Genomic DNA, 21,054 nt, shown 5'->3' with positions numbered 1-21,054 from the left:
ATTATTATTATTATTATTTAAGAATATGATGATTTATATTTATGAACATTTGCATTGCAAGTTTGCCCAGTCAAAATGACATCATTTGCTGTCAATCTTTGAAGTTCACACCAAAATATTTTTCTATTTCTCTATCGTTTTTCATTGCTAGAGCAATACATGAATAACTTAATGACGCAATATTGGTAGTCATTGGGACAACACCATTAACAACCAAAACAATTTATTGTTCAGTTTCATTCGTCATTTTCTTGTCAATCTTTGACATACTCTTTAGTACTTTAGAATACTAACACTAAAGAATTTAATCTTTAGCCTACTTGTTTTAGTCAATGATGAAGTTTTTATATCTTCAAATCATCAATCGAATGAACTATGAAACATGACGAAGTTTTTATGACTTCAAATCATAATTAAATTCAAACAGAGTGAAATCCCATAAATTTTAAACTTCAGAAACCATTACAGAGATCTTAACGAATCGGTGAAGTTTTTATATTATTCGAACCGAATTCTCATACTGATTTCTCGATGAAGTTCTTATATTCTTCTAATCGAGGGAATAGAAATCAAAATATTTTAGTCTCCACAAATCAGACCCAATACAGATTAACCAAATACTTAATTTATAAATGACGATAATTTTTTTTCCTTCACCAAACAAGCACACACAAAAAATATTTTTATACTTTTCTTAATGTTGTTTTTCTCAATTTTGATAAAATCTGTATTTTTCAATAATAGCTTCAAACACATGTTCAAATTAACATATGAACAATCAAATAAAGTTTTAACTCTATATTTACAACTTTAAACTTTTAACAATAAGTTCAACCCAACTTATGAACATCAACAAAATAAAGTTCAAACTATTTTCTGGAAAATAGCAAAACCAAATATTAAGAACTTCAACACAAGTTCAACCAACTTATGAACTATCAAAATGAAGTTTCAAGAACTTCAAACACAAGTTCAAAAAGTTGAAGAACTATCCATATGAAGTTCAACTATTTACTGAAAAATTGTAAACAAAACAATACAGATTAGTAAATTGTTTCCTTAATATTGTTGTTTTCGGGTACACAAAATCTATATTTAGGCATAACAACTTCAACACAAGTTCAATTATAAAACAAGAACAGTTATGAAGTTATTTAACACCCTCAACACAAGATCAAAAAGACCTTTCAAAGAAGTGTGTTTTTAAAAGTATTAGATGAAATAGAAAAAGGCCAAGTCCTTCGACTTCACGAAGTGTCCTTAAGGAAATAATTCTCCTCAAGTACCCAAGGTTGCAAAATTTACCTCCCAGGATAAAATGGCCTAGCAATCCGACTGTAGTGGTAACTCAACGATCGGATTTTCTTCGAACTCACTCAACGGGAGATGATCACATGGAGTTTTTACAAGCAAGAGAAATATTTTTTCTATGCAAAAATTTTCATACTAAGCCTGTGGAAAAAATACAGGTTTATATAGCCATGAAGTTCCTCTTCGAAAAGGAGGCAATGGTTCATCACAAAGGTGTATCATTTCGAAACAGTCATGTATGTCCATTCCGAAACAATATGTCTTTTTTAAACAGTCACAATTGACCGAACAATCACCCCTTTTCTAAAACAGTGTGTCTTTTTCTCGAAGGGTTGTGTCCTTCCATTTTCCATTCACACTAATTGAACCCAACAATTTAACCGCTATTCAGTAATTATTTTGAGTCTTATGGAACAGTAAGAACTCATTAATGGGCAAGAAAGGGAACCAAACAAGCTAATTACTCCCCTTCTCCCTTCATTCATATTATTTTTCCCTCGTTGATCCGACACACCCTTTAAAAAGTTTTAATTAGAGATATATTTTAGAAATAACATATATAACGACATGTTTACAAGTATTTACTAAAAATCCCAACTATTTTTAAAATTTCATTAAGTCCCAATATTTAGTCTTTGAAGATACATATAACCTAAGTTAGATACGTCCTACGATACATGTATTAGGTAAACTAATTAGCATATTTTAAGGTATGTAACAGCTAAACTAGCATTAATATAGCAATTAACCTAACTAATTATGGTAAAAACTAAATAGTATCCCACAATATATGGTAATTAGTTTGTTATTCTACCATTTTAAACAAGAATCTTTTCATAATCGATTTTCAGATTGCAAAAAGTTTATACGTTCCATCAAAAAAAATTCATACGACCTCTTTTTTATAATTTCTTGATTTTATTTGAGTAGTTGCAACGAATATTTCAGTGTTGTTAAGTCATTCCGGCATTTGGATTAACGATAAAAAGTACGAATATTTCAGTGTTTGGACTCTTCAAAAATATTGCCACACGTGTGTTAGATCCTCGAAAAATATTTTAATTTGAAGGATCCTACACACACCCGCCGATATTTTTGAATAGTCCAAGCTACATAAGCTTCAAAGTAACATGCACAAGGCCTGCAACTACAATGTGTCCTTTTTTATTCTTTTTGATAAATTATGCATACTGAAAGTTATAATTGTATCGAGCCAATTTGCACACTTTGACTATCGAAAGTCTTTTCATTTATTTGTCTTTTGGATAATCGTTATATCAGGGCTCGTTTGCAGGCACTTTGACTATCAAAAAGTCTTTGTATATATTTCTTTTATAACAGTAATTTCCGGTCAACTTGTGCAGTTCGACTATCAAAGAGTCTTTGTCTTTGTTATATGAGGTTGATGGTATACTTATTTTGCTGTTTGCGGTGCACTCATGGCTGGATTTTACCTATACAAAATTGCCACAATCGGAAACCATTTTCCACCTAAGACTGAGTAATTAGCATATGATTATTTATTTGGGATTACAATTCCATTTTATATGTATTGAGTATATGTGAATTCTTAAGAATTATTTTATACAGACGGCTGAGATTGTACTTATTTGTCAATTTTATTGAATACAATGAGATTTTTTTCATGAGTTGAATTTTAGTTTTGTGATATGGACACTTGACTTTGATTTCACTGTATATCAAATTAACAAATCAATTATTGAATGGTGCTCGGATCAATCTGCACGCACTTTGACTATGGTACTAGGCACAATACCTATGTTGCATCAATCTATCAAATAATTTATGAGATCATGACTGGACAACTACTTTGTAGAAAATAAAAACAAGCAGATACTTCCAGCTACACAACTTAGTAAAGATACATTTAGGTAATGTTAAATACATCCTACAGATGCATGTAGTTAGTAAACTAATTTTCTTGAATCAAGAGATGTAACGACTAAATCTCCATTAATGTAGCAACTAACCTAACTAATAATGGTAAAGGATCAATAAAATTCCATATAAACAGGTAATTTATTTCTTATTCCATATTTTTAAACAAAAACTTTTTCATTATCAATTTTCAGATAGAACGACTTTTAATTTTTTTTGAATTCTATTTGACAAACTTGCACATTAAGAATCTTAGGTACTTTTTTAAGAAACAGTGAATATAATAACTATTTCAATTTAACAAATTCATATGAAAGAGTTAGATGAACGATGCATGGTGGAAAAGCCAATACAAGTCAATGTTATGAAATTAATAATAGATACAAGCTTAAATGGATTGTATCTCTTGTTAAATATATATTGTGCACAGTGTAAAGCCTATGTACTATAAATACGTGAATTACTTATCTGTATATATTTATTAAAAGAGATACATAATAATTTGTTTGAGATACAAATAACTAACATGTATCTCACGTAACGTAGCAAAAAAATATAAAAGCATTTTTTTGTAACATATAACTAAGACATATCTCAAAATAATAATATATCAGAAACTGCAATAGCCATATGTAAATAACCCTAATAAAGAAAAACTAGTTTATAATCAAAAGAGCTAATGTATGTTTTTGTAAATATTCCAAAATAGCCAACAGTTAAAGCATCTACTAACATCATCCAATCTTTTAATTTACAACAAAAAATAACTACTCTACATTTAGAACACGTTCTTTTGTTGTTGGTGTGAAGTTGCTCCTTGGTGTCGGTGGATCATCATTCTCACTAAAGTTTTCACTCTCAGCCTTTAGAGAGTCATACTTGCTCAAAAGTGTTGAATATCTCAAACGATTGTATTGAGCATTAATATCCGAAGATGGTATGCCTAATCCTTCGCTCAGATACTCGACAAACACAGCTACAAAAATACCACAATCCCTACATAGTGATTACTAATTGAATTAAAAACACATATATACTTGTAACCGATAGCCATAGATACAAATTGTATCAAATAAAGAAAATAACAAGAGATACATACACCTGTATTAAGATAGCTTTAATAGATACATGCACCTATATTAACACAGAAACATAGATACAAATTGTATAAAATGTATCTGTCATTTTAAACATACGTTTTACACCTACAAAGTTGTATAAAAACTACATAGATACATACACCTTTATTAACACAAAATCATACATACAAAAATATATAAAATGTATCTGTTGTTTTACACTTATGTTTTATACCTACAAAATTATGTAAAATTTTCATAGCTACATACACCAACATTAACACATAACCATAGATACAAATTGTATAAAATATATCTATTGTTTCACACCTTATGTATTACACCTACAAATTGTATAAAAATATCATAGATACATATACCTACATTAAACATAACTATAGATACCAATATAAAATATATCTAATATTTTACAAAAAAGGTATATCTGGTAAATGCATAAACACAACACTAAAGATACAAGATTTTGAAAAGTATCATGTAAGTAGAAATATGTATCTCGACATAATGTTGCGCATATCTAAACATGCAAATACCTTTGAAAGCACATCTCTGGAAGCAACTTTTTCAATTCTTCTTCTTTAGGCATCAACTTTAACACCAGAACTGTTAGATATTATAAACGACCACTTTTTTTTCTTATCCTTTTTTACAGCCTTTTTGCATGCTTTTCACGCAATTTCTTCATCACAGATGGATTTTTTCTGTGCTTGGATCTATTTTCATTAAAACCATCAGAATCTTGCTCAAAAATACCAGAAACAAAGTTTATAACTTGTTGATATTGATTGATATTGTCTAATTGAGAGATTCCAAAACTAAAAGATGGTACCGAAACTTTATTCATTATGTAAATTAAACAATATAAATTGAAAAAACGTAAATCAAAGACTTATTGACTAATGAAACAGAATTTTTTTTTTGTAGAAAACAATATCAAAGAATCGCTTTTGATAGAAATTATAAAATATGATAATAATAAAGTGAATATGATTTTAGGTGAAAATTTTACTTTAAAATCGATTAAAAAACTGATGGAAACCGTAACCCTAAATATGGCGTGGGATGAGGAGGCAAGCTGTAATAAATTTGGTAAAGTAAAGAACGGTAAAAGGGAGTTTTAGGGCCTGTTTGGCCATGAAATTTTTTTCTTTTTTTCCGAATTTTTTTTTTCAGAGTTGAAAATTGTGGTGTTTGGCCATGAAAATTCAGAAAATAATTTCGATTTTTTTTTTGAAAAGGGAAAATAGGTTTTTGGTGTTTTCACAATTTTTCAACTCCAATTTCAACTTTTATTATTATTACATATAACCCCAATCTTTTAAACTTTTACATAAAACTCTCCTTATAACATTACTTTTTCAATATTATGTATATAGCAGTTTCAAAGAATAAGATAATTATAATTTCAAACTTAATGCTATCCTAATTAATATATATCTCTTTTTCTCTCTCATCATTGTTTTTCTCCCTTATTTAATTTTCTCCCTTATTTAAGACATTATTTTACTACTAATTATCCTAATTACTATAATATAATAATAATAATAATAATTATTTTTCTATTGTGATACGGACGTTTAAGGAATTATAGTCATGTAATTAATAATAGATAATCGTTTTCTATATTTATGGAATTAATAAAGTTGTAGCAAATTAGTTTATCACTACCACAAATTATTCTCATTTTTAATTTGATTATTTATATTATATTGTGTATATATTTATTATACTATTCAAATATAAATAATTTATACAATATATATGCTAAAAATATAAATCGGTGATACATATTTTTCATAAAAAAATATGTCCAATTTAACAAATTTATACCTTAAACTGCAACTGCTACCTTTATATACTATAATACTTGGTATCTTTATACACAAAGTATTATATTTACACCCATAAATATAGAAAGTATTATATTTATAATAGAAATATACAAAGTGTTATATATAAAGTTTATACCATGTATATACCATATACACACATATATAAATATACAAAGTATTAAGAAATATACTAAGCTTATTTATAACATAAATATACAAAGTATGTTATATATGAAGTTTATACCATGTATATACCGTATACACACATATACAAATATACAAAGTATAAAGAAATATACTAAGCATATTTATATATTTATGATATATAATATAATATACCATAAATATGCAAAGTATGTTTTACATAGAAATAATTTATTCACACACAATAAAATAGTTCATGTATAAGAAAATTAAAAAATTAAATTAGCGGTACCCTAAAATTTAATAACAACTCATCATTTTCTATTTTTTAGGAACGAAAAATAAAGGAAATAAATTAAATAAATTACTAAAAATATAAATTTTTTTGAAAGATAATATTTGTTACCTAAAAAATAGGAAGCAGTGATCTGTTAATATAACATTCATATTTAAAATTTTCAAATATGAGAAAACGGCTGTTAATGTAAATATTATATATGTAATAATTGAAATTCATTAAATATGGATATGTATATGTAATTATTTTTATAAAAATGGCTAATTGTGTTCTTTTTTCGTTAGTAGGTAAATTTTAGTTGAGTGATTTTGATAGTTTGTAAAAGTTGGATCATAAAATCATATTTAAATTTTTTTTTTCAAAAGTAAAAAAAAAAAAATTCAAAAAAGACATGGCCAAATACAACTCCAACTCTAATTTCAACTCCAACTTCAACTCCAACTCTAGAAAATTTTAGTTTTCATGGCCAAATAGCTACTTAATATGTATCTTCACTTTTTTTCAAAGGTAAAAGTAGTAAATGTTAGGATATTTGTAAATTTTTAAAAGTGAATTTTTTTTTAATAGCTTTGAAACTTAATTCGTTGATTTATGAAATTTTTACTGTATTTTATTAATTAAAGGAAAAAATACATAAAGTAGCATACTTAATTATTAAATTACAAAAAATAACAACACTTTTATCAAATTATATTTTGTAACATATGTATTTGTATGTATTTGTATTTTTGTAGCAACAGTTTGCAAAAATACAAAATACATATCGATCATAAAGATAGTAAAAATCATATATATTTGTATTTTTGTAGCAACAGTTTGCAAAAATACAAAATACAATTTGCTATATTATGTAATTATGAAACTGTTACTATGAAACTCATAATTAAGCCTTATTATGCATTGAAACTCTAAATATGACTACTATTATACTTTATAAATATTTAATACTAACGATTAATATGAGAAAAAAGTAATACAACTGTTGATTTGCTAAAATAGATAAGTAAAACATCTATATGTTGATATAGCTAGGGGTCAAGCAGACTGAAACGGGTTAATCTATAATATCTCATTAGGAAATTGTCACACATATACTACTCCCTAAAAAAGAACTATTAGCACCAATTTTAGTCAAGGATTAGGTGTGGCAACTAGAGACCCAAAAGATTGGAAGTCCATAGCTAAATCTTCAAAAAAGTAAGGAAAACCGCTAGGATTTGAATATTCTCACCAGGGTTTCACTCAATAACGCATAAACTTCTCCTGGAAAATACGTCACTACAATAATTTATATAATGCTGTATATCTGACATTGATTTTCATGAATAAAACATATATACATGATGTATAGGGCATATATCGATAAACAAAAAAGATATTCACAAATATATTAGGAAGTATACGCAAATATATATGCCTCAAAAATCCATTTTCATCCATCCCCTTCGTATCATGTCAAGTTTAATAAGTTTTGTCCCATAGGTAAACACTTTTGACTCTTGATTTTTGACCTTGAAGCTAAGATTTGTCTGTGAAACAAGTAAGGGTCGAATGTTCAAGACCCTCTATTTTCATGGTCATTGGTTGGGTGTGTAATTTCCTGTGTTTTTGTGTCTCGGTACTCAATATGTGAACATCTATTGGGCCTAATCCATGTTGGCTACCAGCAACATTGCCTAAGCTTGTAGCAAAAGTTATATTAAAAAGATCTAATTATCGGAGCAAAATATTTATATGAATTTCGATTACACTAGAGATTGAAGTCCTTTATACAATACGAAGAAAACGAACAAACAACAGAATCTTCAAGTAAATAATTAGCTTTGGACATGCTATATTGTGCTGGCATTATTGGCGCTAGTGATACGTAAATGTAACTCGTTCAAATAACTATTCAGAGTTTTATACGTATAATCAATTATATCACACATTAATTTACCATTTTTATACGTACGAGAGACTAGATAAATCTCACTGATTTTTTCCACAAAAAGTAGTTACACAATCAATCTGAATAAAAAAAGCTGCAAACGTAACAAATCCTCGATATATCGGAAATACAAACTCTCACATACAAAGGATAGATAGTGACCACAACTATTATATTCTAAGACAAACACCTTCCTTCTTTAAAAAGACCAAATTCATTTTTCTTCTTTTTCATGACACCAAAAGAGTTATTACTCAAATCATTTTTCAATTCTTATACTACCAAATCTCGAGCCACCATACATAAACTACAAGAAATTAAACATCAAAGTTCTTGCTTCATTAAAAAAATAATAAAAAGGACTTGCACAAAATTATAATATACCTACGGTTATGATCCTATTTCATTGGAGGATTAGGGAAGATATAGAGGGAAAAGGAACAACAAAAACTAAATTCACACCTATTTTTTGATACTCTTATCCATACAGCTAAACAGTAAGTTCTTGTCTCTTACCTGTTGACTTATTTCTATGCAACATATTTTCTTAGATCTTTACTCTTCTCTTTTTTACAAACGAGAAGAAGGATCATATCCATTAGCATATCCATTCTTCTTAACAACATCAACATTGTCATCTTCGTCAACCATGAGCCTGTTGATTTTATGTTTCAATAAATTTTGAAATAAATACATCAGTTAAAAATTTTTAAGAGTTATGTTTCAACTAGTTTTGAAATAAATGCAACACTTAAAGTTTTGAGTTACAAAGGAAATGAATTTGACAAATTCATTATTCATAAGTTTTGAGTTACAAAGGAACTGTATTTGACAAATTCATTATTCATTAAGTTTTACGTTATAGGTTCTTGAAAGAATGACATTTTTTATTTTAAAACATACATGAATCTATTAATTATTACTTAATTAATATACTTCTCATGCATGAAACTTTCATCCTATAAATATTATTTTTTTTGGTTTGAAAAGACAAGCACTCAAAACTACTTTCCCCTTGAAAAACACTTGAGAGACATTGATCAAATGGTGAAATCACCAATTCAAGAATAGAAGAGCAACATTCTTGACTGCTACTTATTTTGTGGCTTAGTTGAATCCCGAAGATAGAGTTGTCACTTGTTCTTCTGTTTGCTTGTGGGAGAGATTCCAACTATCTTCAAGAAGTGTATTATCGTGCCTCTAAGCCAAGTAAGTTTTATTTTGAATTTCTTGTACAATTATCATTATTGTTCTAACAGAACCTCTTCCACAACCAATGTTGCTTCCACACCCTGTCTGTCATCTCCTCGATCGGAATATTCTTCGTCTCAGGCAACAAGAAGAATACAAAGAACGACATCACCACAATCCACGCCGAAAAGAACAAGAATATCCCATACTTGAAATGACACAGCATCGACAAAAATGCTTGTGCCATAATAAACGTGAACAGCAAGTTAACACACACTGTCACACTCTGCCCAGCCGAACGCGTCTCCAACGGGAACGTCTCGCTAGGAATTAACCATCCTAGCGGGCCCCACGACCACGCGAAAGCGGACACGTAGGTGCATATCATGACCACAACAAATATTCCCCAACCATGACTAAGGTCGTCCGAATGGTCCGTTACTTTGATACCTAGGATTATGGCTATTATTACTTGGGACAACAACATCTGGACCCCGGCTTCAAGGAGGAGGACACGTCGTCCTAGCTTGTCGACAGAGTAGACAGAGACTACGGTGGACAGAACGTTGACAGCTCCGGTGATCACGGCTGAGTAAAGGGCTGCGCTGCTACCGAAACCTAGTGTTGAAAATAAAACAGGTGCGTAGAACATAATGGCGTTTATTCCTGTGAATTGCTGGAATATCTGTTGCATCATGAAAAAAGGAAAATGAATCCTCAATTAGCAAATTAGAAATCAGACTCTGAAAAATTCTGAAACTAATGAAATTGATAGAGAGTAATGTTAACAACATTTATTTGAAATGGACTTAAATCAAGAAACATTGGTATGCTACTGGAGTTTCACTTGTGTAATTCTAAGTTACCAAATAACTCCCAAGACATGATCCTTGTATTTCACAAGCTTGATAATACATAATTTTGGAACATTATAACGTGATTCTTGATAGAGATGACCAAATTAACCATGTACGGCCCGCCCATTTCTTAGTTCTACCCGATCAAATTTGGATTTCTATCTAGCCCAAATTTAAATATTTAATTTCACCAATAAGATACAGAGACTTACTTCACATTTAGAATTGTAAAAAAAAATACTATTTATCTCGAAGAGATTTGATGAAAATTTTGGAAAAACGTCACCGACGGTTAGCTTAAGAGAAATCTTATCAAAATATTTTCAAATGTGTTATAAAGTCATAACAAATAAAAATAATAATTTTAATAGGCATTAAAAAATTATAAGAGAACAAATAAAGGAATTAGAACAACTCTTGTCCAACTAACTTTGAAGTGGATCAATTACCACCTATAGATTTTCACTTGTTGCATTTTGAACCTACTTTATTTTATGAGTGTTACACAAGTAATTAGGCATAAAATCGAGTACTTCATACACAATTAAGTATTAACTTTGGCATCTATAAAGTGTAAAAGAAGCAATTGCTCATAACAAGTCAAACTAATAACTTGAAAAATAATTAAATTAATAAACTAACCTGGAGGGCAACAGAGATAATCAATTGAGGTCTATTTTTACGTCGGAATAAATTTCTGAAAGGGTGTTTGACTTCTTTAGCAATACGACTAGCTTCGACAAGCTCCAAGAATTCAGGTTCAATGTTGTCTGTACCTCGTATTTTTCTAAGTACTTGTTTGCCTTCATCCAATCTACCCCTTTCTATCAAACTGTTTGGTGTATCTACCACAAATAATGCACCCAACGTTAATAGCGCTGCTGGAAAACCTGCTAAATCTAATGATAATCTCCATCCCCATCCTCCACTTATCCTGCATTAATACCAATTTAGGAAAAAAAAGTTGATTAGGTTAATATTATATGGGAAAATATAAAGCTAATTAACAAAAAGATATATTCTATACAGTCTGTTTTACTGATCCCCGTCTCATAGTGTTTGTCTTAATATAACTACACACGTAGTTTTAAAAAAAAATTAAAAAATTGAAATTTGTGGTTTTAAGTTACATATGAGCAATGTATTAAAATAACCTCTGAATCTTATGATTTTAATTCTTAAAAGTATTATGTGAAGTATTGGACTTAAAAGCTTACTCAATATAAAAATAATCCTTTTAAAACAGATTAAAAGAGAAAATAAGACACGAAAAAATAGGAACTAGCATTGCAGTACACAACAATACTACCAAAAAATCATTATGATGGTTTTAAGATTTTACTGGCACAAACTTGTTTGACAGACAATTCAACTTTTTTTTTTTAATATAAAACTTGCATTCAATAGGAGATATTTACAAATACTCATATTTGGCTCAAACGAGAAGTGCTAAATGGTCATAATTTTTGGTCTAAATTTGGCCACAATTGTGAAAAGACTTTTATAATCTTATTTAGATTTACCATATTTTATCATAGAAGGGTAAAAAAATTTAAAAATTATAGTATGAACACAACTCTTTTTCACTGTGGCCAAATTATGGCAAAAGAATTGTGGCCACAAGGATTTTTCTGGCTCAAAATTATAGCAAAGCACTACTAAGTAATAACAATGAGGTCGTTGAAAATAACTCCAGCCAAGTGGATGAAACAAAACAATAGAGACAAGTGCACAAAATATCATAAAAGTTCAAAGGAAATGTCAAAGAATGAGTGGTCAATATCATATTCCTACTTTATCTTTCCTCCTATGAAAGTGAAAGAAGAGACCCGATAATTAACAAATAAAGTAGAGTAAATTAAACAAAATAGTCGTTAACCAAGGATTCAAATTTTCCAACCATGTGGACAATAAAATAAATTCATGACGTAAACTTTTATTTGGTAGGACATGGGAAGTGACCAATACAATAAATTAACTAGGGCCAAAATTCAAAAACCTTTACTTAGAGGACTTTTTTTTACAGTTAATTATACGTCAACAAGATCCACATATAATCTTTATACTCAATCATGCATTACATTACCGTCATACTTATAAACAACATAAAAATGTATAATTGTACGTTAGCAATAAAATAAATATAGCATGCGAATAAATATTTTGCAACAAATTACAAACTTACTTGGCTGTTCCGTAGTTAACGAGGTTGGCGAAAAGAATACCAATCGTTACGTTTAGTTGGAACAAAATATTAAGTCCTCCACGAATTCTTGTAGGTGCAATTTCTGATATAAATAGTGGAACAGCCTGAAGAGTTCATGCACATTAAATAAATATTAACTTTGAGAAATATAAAAGATAAAAGAATTGGAAAGTACAAACTTTTTATTTCATAGTCAAATACATAAAATATTTTAGTAAATTATTGAAAGAGTTTTCTCCTATATTCTCGATATTATAAAAGGAGATTTTTATTCACGAACGACTTGCAAATTCTTCTTCATAAAGTTTTTTTTATAAAAAAAAATAAAAATAAAAATTAGTGAGATGACATGTTGGGTTCAATAGGTGTGAATGGAAAATGGAGGGACACAACCTTTGAATAAAAGACATACTATTTTGGAAAAGGAGTGACGATTCAGATAGTTGTGTCTGTTCAGAAAAAGACACAATGTTTCGAATGAACAGACATGACTCTTCCAAAGGATACACCTTTTCGGATGAACCATTGTCACCTTTCGGAAGAGTCACTTGATGGCTATATAAACCTGCATTTATCCACAGGTTTAGGAATGAAAAATTTTCTGAAAAAAAACTCTTCTTGTCTTCAAAACATTCCTTGTGATCAATCAAATTGTTGAGTGAGTTCGACGGATCCAATTATTTGAGGTACCACTATAGTTGGATTGAAAGCCATTTTATCCTGAGAGGAAGATTCCAAAACCTCGGGTACAGTGAGGAGAATTATTCCTTAAGGAAACTCCGTGAAGTCGGGGGACTTGACTTTACATTTCTGTTTCATCTTAATTCTTGAAAAAATAAAACACACTTCTTAGAAAGATCACTTTAATCTTGTGTTGAGGGTGTTGTTATACTTCATAGTGTTCTTGTTCGAAACTTGAATTAGTGTTGAAGTTTGTGTCAAATTACAGATTCTTGTACCCGAAAACGTTGAAAAACAACAATCTTAAGGAACAACCTTTGGGAAAAAATATATTTTTTTTCTTGTTTGGTGAAATTTTCTCTTTACAAAAGTTTTTTTTTTTTCGAAATCTGTATTACTTGATTTCTGGAGATTAAAGCTTTTAGCTTTCTACTCCGTTTGAATTTAACTAGTGATTTGAAGACATAGAATCTTCATCACAAGTTAAAAATCACTCGGTTGACAATTCGAAGTCATAAAAACTTCATTGTTAACTAGAAACAAGAAAAAGAGTTTAATGTTGCTTAACTTTATAAGTAGTATTCTAAAAATACTAAATTTTATTGTCTTGTGGTGAAAGGAAAAATGACTAATGAAAGTCAAATGCAAGATGCGGCTACGACTGTGGGGGCAACTTATATTGCCTCAACAAGTCGAGCAAATGTTCCGCAACCAATTGCACCTGCGGAGAAGCCCAAAATATTTACGGGCCTTAACTTTAAGCGATGGAAATAGAAGATGTTCTTCTACCTCACAACACTATGTCTTCAAAGGTTCACTAGTGAAGATGCTCCTAAGGTGCCCGAGGGAACCTCGGACAAAGAGCATTTCATAATTGTAGAGGCTTGGAAACACTCGGACTTTCTTTGCAGGAATTATATATTGAGTGGTCTGCAAGACGACCTCTACAATGTTTATAGTGAAACTTAGACATCGAAAAAATTGTGGGGGGCACTAAAACGAAAATATAAGACAGAGGATGCGAGAATTACAAAATTCTTTGTTGCAAGTTTCCTCGACTTTAAACTGATAGATAGCAAATCGGTTGTCTCTCAAGTGCAGTAATTGCAAATAATCATCCACGATCTCCTAGCGGAAGATATATCTTTGAAAAATATCTTAGTTGAACAAATTGAAAATGTTCTTAGTACTCACATAAATCATTTTGTACGTTTGATTGTGAATGATGCCTTTCAAGTAGCAGCGATAACTGAGAAGCTACCACCTATGTGGAAAGACTTCAAAAACTACTTGAAGAACAAACGCAAGGAGATGAATGTCGAAGATCTTATTTTTCGACTGCGTATTGAAGAGGATAATAAGGTTGCCGAGAGAACGGTCAAAAGAGAATTCTACAATTAATGGAGAACATATTGCAGAAGATATTCCATCGAGTCCTGGGAGTACTTTTGTACCCGACAATTTAGCTGTGTGCCTAGAGTCATGTCATGTTTCACGATACCCTCAGTCAAGCCATGATCCATAGAACTTAGTCAACCATATGACTCAGGAAATCTCAGAAATCTCAGTATTCCAAGTAAAATCTTAGTAACTACAGTACTCTCAGTCAGTCCTCAAACATCAGTACATTCCGTCAGTCAACGAAACTCAGTAAACTCAGTTTAGCTCCGCTAAACAATACAAGTAGTATCAGTTCAGCTAATCAGTTCAGTTCAGTTAATTAGTTCAGCTCAATTAATAAGTTCAGTGTCTTTCAGATGGGAGTAGGATTCAGCACCGAGTGAGCCTAGGGATGGGGACTCACCCGCTAGATAGGACTGAGACCCCTAGAAGCAATCCCTAAGTTCCAGAACTACATAGCCAGCGTAGGTACGAGATGTCACCCGTTAGATAGGACTGACATACTCATGGATCACCCGTTAGCACATTTAAATGTATAGGACTGATCTCAGGGGTCACCCGCTAGATTAGGACTGACTCCACAGCAGTTGTCTTTACCAGTGGCGTGGTACTAACACCCTTCCAACTGGGATTACAGGTTGGACCCCAGAATAGCTAGAAAGGGGCATGTCGGTTAGATTAATACATCCCATAATTTCAGTTACAAATCAGGACTGTCAGATATAGTTAATCCCTATCATTATCAATAGACTCCGGGATCACCCACTAGATAGGATTGACCTCAGCTATGGTCAATCAGTATTAGTATCATCAAATTTAGAGATCAACCGCTAGGTAAGACTGGTCTAAGACTAAGTCAAATTATCTTTATTATCATTATACTCAAAGATCACCCGCTAGATAGGACTGATATCAGATTCAGCTACTCCATACAGAATGGAACTCAGATAGTTCCATCAGAACTTAGACTGTCAGATACAATCGCTCAGTATCAGTTACATCGGTTATGCCGATCATCATAGTCATATCAGTTATATCAGTCATCATAACTCACATTACTAGTATTCAGTTTTTGGACTGTTAGACACAGTCAATCAGACTAGTTCTTCATAATTCGAATTGTCAGAAATAGTCGTTTATCTATTCAGTAATGCAGTATCAATTCCTCACTTAGTAGTGACTTACAAATTAATATCAGCGAACTTAGTCATTCAGTATATCAGTATCAGTACCCTCATGTTGTCAGCATTCAGACTCAGTAGTCAGTATCACCATGAGTTCAGTTATATTTACTTATGCATATATGTATTCTCACGTTTATATCAGTCTACATTGTTCATGCATATAAACTATTTGCATTTAGCCTACCTCACTCGTATATTCAATACATTTAGTCGTACTGACGCATTCGCACTATGGTGTTTTATTTTACGTCATAGGTTCAGAGGCACGAGTTTCAGAGCAGCAGTAGCAATTGCAGATTTCAGTAGTTAGAGTTAGCAGTGAGTCCTCATTCTCCAAGGACATGATTACTACTTTATTACTTCAGTATTTCAGTTTGGCTTTTAGTAGTCGGGAGTTAGTTGGAGACATGTTTCTTTCACTCCTTACTTCAAACAGTTAGAGGCTTTCTGACTAGATTCAGACTTCAGTATTTCCATTTTGTTTTGGTATTGTGATACCACTTTATTCAGGCATTGTTATTATTCAGATTATGTTCAGTATTGAACCTTATACCATTTCAGTTCATGTTTCCACATTTATATTCATATATTATGCAGTGTACAGGTACAAATATCAGTCATGGATTAGCTTGTGGTCCTTCGGGATCATGAACACCGTGTAGCTTTCCAGTACCAGATTCAGGGTGTTACAGCAAGATACATTAGTGCCCCGATCGCACTAAGATGTGGAATTTCATTATCAAGAAGTTTTTCATCATTTTCTTGTGGTTGAAATGGATCTTAATTTACATCAAGCGATCTCACAACCATTGGGGTACTCAATGGATGTGATTTATCCATATAAAATTGCTTTAAATTTTTTTCAGTGTATGTTGATTGATGAACAAAAATTTCATTTGTCAAATGCTTAATCTGTAGGCCGAGACAAAATTTTGTCTTTCCTAGATCTTTCATTTCAAATTCTTTCTTCAAACACTCAACAGTTTTTAAAGCTCTTTGCGAGTGCCAATGATATTCAAATCATCAACATAAACAGCTATTACAGCAAATTTAGATCCAGACCTTTTTATAAAAACACAAGGGCAAATAGGATTATTTTTGTACCCTTCCTTTTGCAAATATTCGCTAAGACGATTATACCACATCCGCCCGAATTGTTTCAATCTATATAAGAATTTCTGAAGCTTTATTGAGCAAGTTTCTTGCAAATTTTTACATGCTTTAGGTACTTTGAAGGCCTCTGGGATTTTCATAAAAATATTATTGTCTAATAAGCCATACAAATAGGCCGTGACAACATCCATTTGGCGCATATCAAAATTTTCATGAACTGCTAGATTTATTATATATCTAAAGGTAATTCCATCCATCACAGGAGAATATGTCTCCGCATAGTCAATGTCAGGCCTTTGAGAAAAATCTTGTGCCACAAGTCGTGCTTTATATCTTACGACTTCACCTTTTTCATTTGCTTTTGCACAAAAATTTATTTGTACCCCACTGGCTTGACACCTTCAGGTGTTCGAACTATTGATCCAAAAACTTCACGTTTTTCAAGTGAAGTAAATTCCGCTTGGGTTGCATCCTTCTATTTTGGTCAATCATTTCTCTATCTACATTCATTGACAGATTTTAGTTCAAAATCATTATCTTGTTGTATTATTTCAGTAGCAATATTATAAGAATAAATATTGTCAACCACACTATTATTTCAATTCCACCTATTTCTCGTCAAGACATAATGTATTGAGATTTCTTTATTCTCATTAGTTTCAGGTATTTTAACCTCCTCACCAGTCTTATCATTTGTTAGATCTTGAGGCTTCTTTTGAGCGACTGCCATCATATCGTGATCATTTATTTCTTTCTTTTTTCGAAGATTTTTATCCTTGGAACCAATCGGTCTTCCACGTTTCAAAAGTGGCTTAGATTCATTTGCATTTACCACTTGTCCTATCGGGACATCAACTCGAATGGGAACATGCAGAGCTGGAATATAAGATTTAGTAACGCTTGGAAGGTTAGTAAATACATCCGGTAGCTGATTTGCAATATTTTGCAAGTAAATCATCTTTTGAACCTCTTACTCACATTGATTTATTCGAGGATCCAAATGAGATAGTGATAATGCATTCCAATCTATCTCATGTTTCAGCTGCTTATATTTTCTCCCTAATGTTGAGTATATTGATTCATCAAAATGACAGTCGACAAATTTTCCCGTAAACAAATCTCCTGTCATAGGTTCCAAATATTTTATAATGGAAGGAGATTCATACCCAACATATATTCCCAACCTTTTTTGGGGTCCCATCTTTGTGCATTGTGGTGGAGTAATTAAAACATATACCACACATCCAAAAATTCTAAGATGGAAAATATTTGGTTCTTGACCAAAAACCAACTGTAATGGGGAGAATTTATGATAACTAATTGGCCTTATACACACAAGTGTTGCTACATACAAAATAGCATGTCCCCATGTTGAAACAGAAAGTTTTGTCTCCATTAATATCGGTCTAGCTATCAATTGAAGACGTTTGATTAGTGATTCTCCATATTTTATTGTAGTAATATGAAGACATTCAATCTTTCCTTCACTTGTAGTCTTAATGTGATAGCCATTTTCGCGAATAACCTTGAAACTCAACAAGTTTTTTTTGAGACTTACTACAATATAATGCATTATCAATGACCAATATTTTTTCCCCGGATAGTAATAAGGTCGCTCTTCCAGAACCTTCAATTAACTTTGTACTGCCGGATATTGTATTAACATGGGCCATTTTCATAATCAAATTAGAAAAAAATTTCTTTTCTCTTAATATAGTGTGAGTTGTAGCACTATTGAGGAGACACACATCTCCATTACTCATCTTGAATCCAGTTGAAGTTTGGGAAATTTTTATTATCTTTACAAAATAAAAATACATGATAAGGAAAGTGAACTTTCATAATCTAATACTTATTATTTTCTCTTGAAAAGTAAAAACAATATAATGAAAACATGCCAAAAACAGCATAATGAAAGAACATTATTTATTTCCCCAATAACTTGATCAAGATTTAGTTTTGGTCTCCAAAGAAGTCTTCAGCTTCCAAATGAGTTATATCATTAAGGCCATCAAAATCTCATCTTTCAAGATCAAGTTCGATTCAACATTGTCATCATATTTTTGTGAAGGTCGTGTCTCATCATTATTTTGGAAAGTTAAATATGACTCCATTCTGGCATTAGATGAGGCCCCACCTTCATTTCTCTTTCTTTTGCAAGATTCTTGATAAAGCCTAGCAAAATACTTAAGCGCCCGACATTCATTTTTTCAGTGGCCTTTCATGCCACAACGATGACAATTACCTTTTAAAGGATTGTTTTGGGGACCCATTTGGTTTTTCCTTCTTTGATTACCACCACCACGACGATTATTATATTGCCCCCTGCCATTGCCATGTCCACACATATTATTATGATCCCGATCTTGCCATTTTTCAGGCTGGACATGCGCTCGTACCATATTTGCTTCCGGTAGTAGAGCAGTTCCAATGGGACGGGCTTCATGATTTTTCATAAAAAGGACATTATGTTGCTCAGCTACTAGAAGGCATGAGATCAGTTTAGAATACTTCTAAAGCCCTTTTCACGGTATTGCTGCTGCAATATCACATTTGAGGCATGAAAAGTAGTTAGTATTTTTTCCATCATGTCCTCATCATTTATAGTTTCCCCACATAATTTTAATTGGGAAACTATCTTGAATACAACAGAATTATATTCAATAACGATTTTAAAGTCTTGAAACCGTAAGTGCATCCACTCATAACGAACTCTAGAAAGTACCGTGGCCTTTAGGTGGTCATACTTCCCTTTTAAACCAGTCCACAATTCAAGTGGATCTTTCACAGTAAGGTATTCAACCTTTTGTCCTTCATCCATATGATGACGAAGGAAAATCATAGCCTTGGCCTTGTCCTAACTCGCATTGCATTAACCGAGGTAATAGTAGCACTAAGACCCTTAGCAGCTAGGTAAATCTCAGCGTCAAGAACCTATTACAAATAATTTTTCCCGGAGATGTCAAGTGCCACAACTCAAGCTTCGACAAGTTTGACATGATGAAAACTATCATAAAAATAACCAAGTTAAGACAACAATACAATAACATGAAAATATTTTTTCTTCATGTCTAACTTTAACCTTAAAAACAAAACTTTGATAAAAGAAATTTAACAAACTACAATATTCAAGACAAGTTGATTATACCTGACGGATTGAAAACATGAAAGAGGGTAGAGTCGTGCTAATAACATGTTATAAAATAAAGACAAGATATGAATATCAAAATATGTTTAACAAAGGAGAGACCTAGAGAGAATTTTTAGTAGTATATTTATTACTACTACTTATGTATATATATAATGCACAAATGATGCCTATTTATAGATACTACACTTAGTTTGTAAGTACACCAATCTTGACTTTTTAAGTACACCAATCTTGACTTCAAGTTGGTAAGTTGGACAAGTATGTATATATTCAAATCCAAATTGAATACCAACTTTTAGTCTTCAAATCCAATTTAAATACCAACTATTATTTCTAATATCTACAATAATGTAGTATATGAACATCCACCAAATACATTATTTACAATATTGTCCTCATTAAAAGAAAGAGAATCTTTAAAGGGTCAAAAACAAAAGCATCAACATAATAGTGCGATAGTCAAAACATAACAAACAACTATATCACAAGCAGGGCCAACAATTCTACAGCTAGTACAACAAGAAACACCTCAAGCCTAAACCCTCGACACGCAAGACAATACTCCTACCCTATAATCCTTCTACCTTATCATGTGTCTTTCAAACCCTCCTATATTGAAGGTGATGTCATCAATCGACCTGAAGCTGCATCATGTCCTGCCTAATCTCCTCTCCCCAATACTTCTCCATCCTACATCTACCTCTCCTCGTACCATCCATATCTAGCCTATCGCACTTTATCCTCATTAGAGCATCT

General features: G+C 31.4%; 1 protein-coding gene and 1 long non-coding RNA gene across 2 annotated transcripts; both read right to left on the bottom strand.

Annotated features, from left to right (window-relative positions):
- Positions 1–9,748: 9,748 nt before the first annotated feature.
- LOC107865528 (sugar transport protein 13-like) lies at positions 9,749–18,105 on the bottom strand. Its single transcript, XM_016711779.2, has 5 exons — positions 17,829–18,105; positions 13,278–13,333; positions 12,748–12,872; positions 11,205–11,496; positions 9,749–10,390 (listed from the first exon to the last, which is right to left on the bottom strand). The coding sequence occupies exons 1-5, from the start codon at positions 18,103–18,105 to the stop codon at positions 9,767–9,769; spliced, it is 1,374 nt and encodes a 457-aa protein (XP_016567265.1). The 3' UTR covers positions 9,749–9,766.
- Positions 18,106–18,916: 811 nt separating this feature from the next.
- Positions 18,917–20,447, bottom strand: LOC107864118. The gene is made up of 2 exons (XR_001672574.2): positions 20,296–20,447; positions 18,917–20,154 (listed from the first exon to the last, which is right to left on the bottom strand). It is a non-coding gene; the product is annotated as an uncharacterized LOC107864118 (long non-coding RNA).
- Between the last annotated feature and the right edge of the window lie 607 nt (positions 20,448–21,054).

The sequence above is a fragment of the Capsicum annuum genome, chromosome 3 (assembly GCF_002878395.1).
Source record: "Capsicum annuum cultivar UCD-10X-F1 chromosome 3, UCD10Xv1.1, whole genome shotgun sequence".
In the NCBI taxonomy this organism is placed as follows: Eukaryota; Viridiplantae; Streptophyta; class Magnoliopsida; order Solanales; family Solanaceae; genus Capsicum; species Capsicum annuum.
The sequence above is the reverse complement of the archived record's forward strand: the minus strand, read 5'-3'. Positions and strand labels throughout refer to the sequence as shown.